This window comes from Empidonax traillii, unplaced genomic scaffold, assembly GCF_003031625.1.
Source record: "Empidonax traillii isolate 1590-97213 ecotype Southwest subspecies unplaced genomic scaffold, ASM303162v1 scaffold26:size2357266, whole genome shotgun sequence".
NCBI lineage: Eukaryota > Metazoa > Chordata > Aves > Passeriformes > Tyrannidae > Empidonax > Empidonax traillii.
Window position 1 is genome coordinate 1,468,644 of NW_020955219.1, and position 9,280 is coordinate 1,477,923.

At 46.6% G+C, this 9,280-nt stretch overlaps 1 protein-coding gene across 1 annotated transcript; it reads left to right on the forward strand.

Annotated features, from left to right (window-relative positions):
• Positions 1 to 2,306: 2,306 nt before the first annotated feature.
• Positions 2,307 to 2,823, forward strand: PMAIP1 (phorbol-12-myristate-13-acetate-induced protein 1). The gene is made up of 2 exons (XM_027907266.1): positions 2,307 to 2,358; positions 2,669 to 2,823. The coding sequence occupies exons 1-2, from the start codon at positions 2,307 to 2,309 to the stop codon at positions 2,821 to 2,823; spliced, it is 207 nt and encodes a 68-aa protein (XP_027763067.1).
• Positions 2,824 to 9,280: the final 6,457 nt, after the last annotated feature.

Below are 9,280 nucleotides of genomic sequence, written 5' to 3' on the forward strand. Positions count from 1 at the left end.
CACACACCTCTACCACGAGGGATGACACGTCATGTAGACGTGTTCCCGAACTGTGCACCCGCCTTCCCACCATCTAAAAGCCAGCACATTTTTTTTGGAAGAAACAGTTTCTTATGTAACGGGAATGACGTGGCCAAAGGGCAGCTCTGCCTGAATGAGGCTGGGTTACTAACAGGGGTGTTCCTACAGCTGAAAAGAGACCCTGAACACATCAAGTCAAGCAAATATGCCTACATGCTATTTAGGTTAAATACCAGATGAGAGATGAAGGCAATGCATTCTCAGAAACCTCAGAAATTCCTCCACTATCAACCTAAGATGCCCTGACACCAGGCAGACTGCATTGTGTGATGCACTGACAGAGCCAGTGCCCAGCTACTCTCTTGAGAATGCCCTTGCAAAAGCCTCATCCAGCTGTAGCCTTCATTTAGACATCTCACCCAGAAAAACTGCCCTGTGAGCTGGCACCGCTGCCTCTTCCACATGCCAGTCATGCAGCTGTGCCTGCTGCCTTCTGCCAGGCACCAACAGGGCTGAGGTTTTCTACACAGGAAGGGAAATCAGCCATGTTCCAGGTGTGCCATCATTTCTGGGAAATAGGCAGGGAAAAGGGTATCTGAACTGATTTGGTGAATGATTCCCCTTCTAAAGAACTTCAAAGTCATCAGTTTTTCTAGGCATTCGACTTCAGATGCTCCTATCCCATAGAAAGGGGATTCTTGACATCCCCTTGTGGGTTTGTATTACAGACCCACAAACTGTGCCATTTTTACCTTTGTGAAGTTGTGCTTTGATGGGAGTGGTAATCACTTACTGACTTTCAGCCACAAATCAGTCCTTTGTTATGTCTGACTCATCTGTGCTTTCTTTACCTCAAGCTATTTTCATTTCCCCCTAAAAACAGAAGTCCATCCCATATGTCAGTGTACCAAATATCAACAGAGACAGGATGCCGACGAGTGATCCATATATCACTGGCAGCTCTCCCAACATTGTGCAACAACCACAAAGACACGAGTGTGACTTTGTTCCAGCTCATTTCTTGCAAAAAGGACCATCTAAAATTACAGCAAGCACAGCTAAGTGTGCACTTGCATGTGTCAGCCAGCACCACGCAGGGTGCAGCAGTGGCAGGGTGGTTGCCCTTTGGTTGCAAGCAGTACCTGAATACGGGCCATCTTGTTTCTCTGTGATTAGTCTGAGGGCAAGGTCACCATCACCTTGAATAGAGAGAAGGTTTAGACAACTGGGATTGTTCAGCCTGGAGAAAAGAAGTCTCTAGGGTGAATTCATTGCAGCCTTTCAGTACTTGGATGGGACCTGTAAGAAAGATGGGCCTTTTGCAATAGAACAAAGGGTAATGGTTTTAAAACTGGATTAAAACCGAAGGAGCATTTAGTTTAGATTAGCTACAAGGAAGAAGTTTTTTACAATGAGTGTGGTAAAACCCTGCCACTGGTTGCCTAGAGAGGTGATCGAAGTCCCATCCCTGGAAACATCCAAGGTCAGGTTGGATGCGGCTCGGAGTAACCTGACCTAGTTGAAGATCTTTCTGTCCTCGGAAAGGAGGTTGGACTATCTTACCTTTAGAAGGTCCCTTCCAATTCAAACTATTCTATGATTCTATGATAATAACAGACCCCATCTCTTGCTTCTGCTAGTCCAAGCACACTCCATCCCTCCGTCTTTTTCCTCACCCTGATCACAACCCTGTCCATCTCTCCAGGACCACCACCACAAGCACAGCCCACCCACCCATCTCTCTTTACTTTGCACAAGCCTACCCCATCCCTCTGCCTCTTCTTGCCAGGTGATGCAAACCCCACCTCTCCACCTCCCCTGGCCTCTCATGCCTCCATCCCCTCTTCACTAAGCACACTCCATCCCTCAACCCCGTGTCCCGCACGCACGCCCCATCCTCCCATCTCCTTCTGCCCGCATCCCGCCGGGCTTTTTGTGACCGGGAGCGGAGGCGTTGTCCCGGCCCGGTCCCGCTCCGCCCGGGCACGCCGCCTCCTGCCCGCCGGGCGCGGGGGGGCGGGATTCCCGCGCGTTTTCCACACGTCAGGACTCGGGGAAACCCCCGGCGAGCCGCATTGTAAAGCACCGCGCTCCGCCCCTGTGCCCGCAGTCCGCTGCCGCCGTCGAGCCGTGAGGACCTGGGACGTTCTGCTCCGCACCGAGGCCCGTTGAGCCGAGCCTGGGCGATCAGGGTCCTCCCGAGCCGAGCCCACACGGTCCGTGCCGTGCCGTGCCGAGCCGAGCCCGCACGGTCCGTGCCCCGCTGAGCCGAGCCCTCCGCCGCGATGCTGCCTGGCAAGACCTTGCGCAAAGCCGCGCCATCAGCCTCTCCTGCAGGTACCGGAGAGTGAAGCGAGAGGCTGGGGGGGACGGGATGGGACTGGGCAGGAAGGGGACACACGGTTCTGTTGCCCGTCCGACTCCAGCACCGGGAGCGGGGGCAGCGCCCGGAGCGGCTGAGTTCGCTCGCGTGGAGGCGAGGGCTGTACAGCCTCTGCTCTCAGTGTTGTGTGTGGCGGCGGGTGGGGGGGGGGGGGGGGGAGGTGTGTTTCATGTTGAGAAAAGAAGTAAAAAATTGAACAAACTTGTGGGGATTTCTTTAAAACGGAAACCACGGTTGGTGTCTGACGACCGCGTGTGTCCGCAGGGCGGGAGGCGGCGGCGGCCGAGTGCGCCCAGGAGCTGGTCCGCATCGGCGACAGGTGGGACCTGCGGCAGAGGATCCTGAATCTGCTCAGGAAGCTGTTCTGCCCGGAGATGTGGGCTGCCCGCGGACATGGCGCGCAGAACGGCAGGGGATGATGACCTTGGCTTTGTGGTTTGGAACAAGAGGCTTCACAGACACTGGGAGATGAAGAAACCTCGGAAATCTCGTTGCGTTGTATTTAGCTGCCTGTAGCCGCCTAAGGTTGGCTATCACATGATTTCTCTGAAGAATGTTACAGCAATATTGGCGTATGAATGCCAGGTGGGAAAAAAATCAGTCACGGACAGAGCCCCTCACCATGCATTGGTGAATTTGGGGAAGATGGTGACTTGGGGAGACTTGGGGCAAGACTGAACTTGCCTTTCACCATGGTCTAAGGAGCCTTCCAGGAACCCAGCTTCCCCAGTCGCCCTCTGGTCCTCATGTCCCACAGCCATGTTTCACCGAGGAGCTCGGACCACCTTCAGGATGAAGCTAAAAAAAAATGGCAGTGTCTTGAAACTTGGGATCATGAATCGCACAGAAAAAGCCAGTTGCTGGGTTTTTGACTGCTCTCCTTTTCTAAAGCCTGGATCCTGCTGGACAGGGATCTGGTGGTGGGATTATATAATTTATTCAAGAAAACCACTATCTTTGTTGAATGGTTATTTATCGCAGGATTTTGCTTTGCAGACTAAGAGTTAAAATTCTATGAATTAACACAATGTTGCATAGTTCTAGCCTATATTATAAATATATAGTATAAGTTCATATATATATATATATATAGTATGTATACATAAAATATAAATATCTGCACCACAAGTGTATGAAACAAATATTTCACAGAGTTATTAACTGAATGGTGTTTGGGCTCAAAACACAGTTTGAAAAAATGTTCAAAACATGGTATAAAACTCAGTATAAAAAAAATTACATAAACTAAAAATAAGTCTGACAATAAAGGAAATAAATCACGTTAGCATCTTATAAGACATATTTCTGAATATATATTACAAAATTACAGATATTGAAGTAATTGTGGTGGAAGAATTCTTTCAATATTACAAAGAATTTCTTGATAACAGTACAATTTTGCTGTGTCTTTATAAGTAACTAAATAACTTCAATAGAAGTAGATCTTAAAGTCTAATCTCAAGTTTTCTTGAGAATGTTATTTATTCAAAGAAAGCAACTACCTCTCTTTGAAGAAATAATATCAATAGATTTGAATGTTACAGGCATTACAATAGCCTTAGATTTTTGAATGTTTAATTATATATACTTATAAGGGAACGTTCTTCCTGTGTACTTTATTTCCATTTCATTTCATGGCAACCTCAATTCAGTTCCAGAATGATGAAGCTGCTGCAGCACATCCAGTGGATGGTGATGCACTGTGCCTATCTCACTGAGGGGTTATTACCCTTGGCTGGCTTCAAAGGAGCTGAATTAAACCTGCTGGTCGCTGTCAAGGCAAACAGTAAATCTGCCAGTCCATTCTTGTCAGACTCAATCCTAAACAGTATTTTTTTCATGAGTATAAGTTAGCGAGAAAATGGCTGAAGTGATCCTGTTTCATAGCCACCTCTAAGGTCAATGGTCAGAGTTCCTTCTCTTAACTAACCTAGTATGTAAGTACATTTGCATTTTATTAGGCTGTATAATTCCACTTTCTGATATTTGCGTCTATTCAAAGTGTGGGTTTTCCTGCCTTGTAGTGAATTCTTGTTTGTATTTATAATTTATTCTTTGGTTAGCTCTTCTGAATCTGCCGTTCCAAAACTGTCATTACATATCTCTGGTCACTCTCACAACAAACCATGTATGTTATGTATGGACACTGATTTCTGTCACTGAGCAGAAGCTGACTGACTTTGACTACTTTCCACGTGAAAGACTCAACCCTGTCCCAGTGGTGTTACCGGGAGCCTTGCTGTCGGCTTGAGCCACATGCATGGTTCCCTCCTCCTGTAAGCTAGCTAACACCTTTTGAGTGAGAAGAGAATGTTTCAAGAATAGTTGTTGTTTATCTTAGTACTGCAAAGTAGTGTGTTTTGCCTACACGCACACAGGTCAGTTTTTCAGGTACTGAAAAGAAAATGCAAAGAGTTTCAGTTCAGCTGAACACCAGCTCTCAGGCTAGCACTGCACTCAGCTTGGCAAACTGTTCATTGAAGGCAGCTCCACAAGTGTGGTTGCTGTTGTATGTCTTATGCTTGGTGGAGTCTTGTACACTTCATCAAGGACACTAAACTATGACCATGCCTCTCTGGAACTCTCAGGAAAATTCAGCATTAGCGTTTGTATTAGCAACTAAAATATATTTGAATAAAAGTGTTCTCAGTGTATGCTGCTTTGAAATTCAATAGGAAATGAGGTGTGGGTTTTATATAGCCAACCCATTCCTTCAGGCTCTAGCTTGAAAACTATGAAATACTATGGAAGAAAAGTGTACTCACAAATGCATTGTCATGGGGATATCCAATTTAAGTGTTAGCACATTATTTTTCTGTCTAGATATGCAAAGACTTTGCTTTTTTTTGGAAACTTTTTATATTTTTCTGAGCATGGTTAAGACTACTAACATTCACCAGGAACTCAGGAAGAAGACTTAGATCCAAGATATCAGTGCCAGTATCTGACCAAGCGCTTGTTGATGTCTGTCCTAGGTTCTTTTTGTTACTTCTGCAAGGGATCTGCTTTATGGCTTTATCAACATGAGTTTGTTTTTCTTAAAGCCTATTCTGGATGCGGGCCAGATGTGTTGCTGTATGCCTCATGCACGTATATCTTGAATTCATGCTAAGATAATAAATACGAAGTGTTTACGAGAAAAATGAGTCACTGTCGTTACAACTCCCATTTTCTTTTGTGTATTTTGAATGTGTGATTGTATTATGCAAATTCCTTCCATACTTCATATGTCATCAGGCACACACTGGGGCAATAGCAGAGTGCCAGCAGGTGTGCTTTGGGAAATTAGGCTTTGACTTCTGCTTTTAAAAGGAACAAGGTGTAACCATAAGCTTGAACTTCAAAATGAGACACTTATTCTAATATTTTCTAGTAACTACTGCCTGCAGAATAGTTGGGTGGTGTCAGGGAGTCCCTTACTTCTACCAGAGGTGCTGCAGCTTTGAAAAAGAGTGTCCCTGCAGATCAGGAAGGATAGCCATTCAAGTTAGGGGGTTTGTCTCAGATCCAGGCAAAAAGGGATACAGCATTTTGTCAAAGCCAGATTTTTATTTTCTCCAAAGTTTGAAACTGGAGTTTTGGTAGAGGGGGAAATAACACCGCTTACCACAAAGGAATAGCAAAGGGATAGTGCAGAGCACATTCTTTGCTAAAGCTGGGACCCAAAGATGTGTCTGTGGACAGGAGAGCCTTAGATCCTCACCTGCTATGCTGTGCACTGACTCACTGTGCTGCTTCCCCCCACCTTCACAGCCAGGAAGCACTATGCCTGTGGCATGTATTCCCAGTTCAAGAAGAACTGAGAGCTTCTAGGCCAAAGCCTCTGTTCTCTAATAAGCAGAAAAAAAAACGAAGGGAAGTAATTCCCCATCCTTTCCCAGTTAGTCACCAGCAGAGGCCTGGAAATGCTTTACTTCGTGGGACATCAGTGAAGTGGTCTTGAGATGGACCACCTGGTGACAAGTGCTACCATAGGTACTACACAAAGGTCTGGTTTTGCAAAGCTTCACCAGCAAATGAGACTCATATGACTCATTAGACTTGTGAAAATACCCAGACACCTTCACCTGATGCCTGGTGGAGCCTGGCCCCTCTCCAGCCAAGTCACCTCCAGTGCACAGTGCTACTCACCTGCTCCTCCCTAAAAGGCAGGGGGGGAAAAATCCTGTCACTGGGGCATGACATTACCTTCTAAATGCACTTGACTCACCCATAAGCACCTGATTTCAGAAAAAAAAAAAACAAACCCACCTGTCAAAGCAAACTGAGAGTGTTGCCACCCGGTAGTGCTCTCCATTAACCAGGCACAGCACCTGCCCCAACAACAAGTGCAGCCCCAAACTTGCACTGTGCTCCCCTGGGTGAAAACCAACCCAGTGCCCTTGGCCAGCTCATGCCTTCACACCTGAGAATGAATGCACAAGTGGTATTTCCTAAACAAATTCTAGACAAGGAGACACCTCCTCCTTCTTCCCCTCATGGGATGTTTTTATAAATCAACTGAAAAACAATGTCCCGTGTGCTGCTCATTATTTTTAGCACAGGCTGCTGGAGAGGACTATATTTTATCACTTTCCTCCAGCTGACACGAGAGGGTGTGAGGGCATGATGTGCATCCATAGAGGCATAAGGAGGCCGGACAGGAAGGGCTGGGGATGTGATGCGTTGACATTAAGTCTGGCAGGGTTTTCCATGAAGCAGGTGACTGTCTGATGCTGGGACTGTCAGTGAGCAATAGTTCCAAAAGCTGTTACAGCTGTAAACAAGGGTCCTCACCCAAGTGCGTCAGGACATTGTCTGGCCCATGTAAGAAAAAGGCCACACCAAGGCTGCCCTGCCTTCTCACGCATGGTCTCTTTGCAATGCAATTTTCATCAGTCCGCAAACCCTCTCAAAGCATGCAGGCTGGTGTCACTCCTTCAGCAACAGGAGTTATCCCACAAAATGACAGCAACCACAAAGAAAACTGGTTCAGCCGTTCAATCTTACAGGGGCTTTGGTGTTATTCCCTTGGCCCCACGAAACAATGGTAAGAGCACCACTAGGCTCTGTTCCTCTGTGCCACTGTCACTGCTTGAAGGGGCAAGTCACTTTCCTGAATGGACAGGTCAGCTTTCAAATCTCCAGAAAATCAGTTACTTTCAGCAGCACTGAATAAGGCAAATAATAGGATGCTAGCTCCTCCTCCCTCAGCTTCTGGGTCCTAGCTGGGATCACAGTTCCCTACTACATGGGGCAATTAAGGGCAGAATTCTGCTTGCACCTTCCGCTTCATGCTCCTGAGAGGGATGTGACGAAAGCTGTGAAAAAGGCAGGAAGTCACATCCGTGTCCACCCTGCTCTGGATCACTAATTAGGGAGGCAATTTTTGACAAAAGCAGCTGGACTTTCCCCAGCACCACCATAGTGTTGACAGCAAATGGCTTTGATAGGTAGGGGAAAATGCAAGGAAATACAGCATCAGGTCACTTGTTTGCTCAGTGCAATAGCATCACTGATTCAGCATCTCAGTGAGGTGAGGCCAGCACATATGGGACTATTAGCAGAAAGTTCTAGTTTTAGTATTGACTAACTTCAGAAAATACCCTGACTGCCAGAAAATATCCTTCTAGTCATACCTTTACGCACCATGGGATGGAAGGGTAACTCCTTGTTTTAAGGAAGGATGTTTATTTGCATTAAGTGTTCTTTGTTTTATGATCATTTAAAGAGAGGGATTTCTTTAGAAGGAAAAAAAAGTTCATCATTTGTGAATTAATTTGTGAAGTCTTTTAGCCGAGTCAAGTGCTTTATGAACACAACTACATGAGAAGGCCAAGTCCATGGCTGGCTTTTCTTATAAATGGAGAGTCCAAAACGGGCTTTTACTAAGGGCTGCTGGAGATGGTCCGGCTTCAGCCATGCTCTTGATGAGGAGGAACACCTCAACCTTCTCTGCAGGGGGGACCAGCCCTAGATAACCTGTGAGTAGATCACCTGTTCCCCAGGCATCTATTGATATGAGGCTGCTGGACACAGGGAGCAGGTGCTGCAAAAGTATTTATGCAACCCAGTATTGCACAGAAAAAAAAAAAAAAAAAAGGCACTAAACTGCTGGACCAAAAATCTCCCAGCGCAGGCCAAGGCAAGGGCCTGGGTTTGGCAGTGCAGAGCCAGGAGGGTGGACATGCCTACCTGGAGTGATGGCTGGCTCCAGGCCTGACCCTGTGTGGCCATGGGCACCAGGAAGTGCAGCTCAGGGCTGTGGCCTGGGAAGGTTTTGCTTCCCCCTGTCATCACAGTCACGTGCTGCCCTGTGGCATCACTTCCCTGCATTCATGGGCACCATGCCCAGCCCCCACCTGCCCTGCTCCTGCCCAGTCACCAACTCCAGGGTGAGCTGTGGGAACCTCCTCCTCTCGGTCTCTCCTTCACACTACCCCTGCATGGCAACAGTGGCTATTAGCCTTTTGTCAAATGTGGTGAAGTGGCAATTCTGATGAAATCATGGAAATAGAGATGAAGGAACAGCCACTCCAGACACATGGATGCTGTGCAGTTATAAGCAGCATTGAATGATGCTTGCAGGAAACGGGAGAACAGCAAAGCTGTAAAAAAAGAGAAATATACTGGAACTTTTCAGGTAGAATGATCATAGAATCACATTTCAAATTCTGCATTTGCTCATGCCCCAAGGCCTACACAACTGAGAGAGGTAAAAATTTTCTGCTGCTTCACGTCTCAGGGGACAAATGAAGTCACATATACTAATCCATTTACAGTTTAAGTCCATTGTGTCTTCGTGCTTTTGTATTCCTCTTTAATTAGCCACTGACTGGAACAATTAATATTTCAATTAAAGACGTTCAAGTCTGATCTTACAAGAGCCAAACTGCT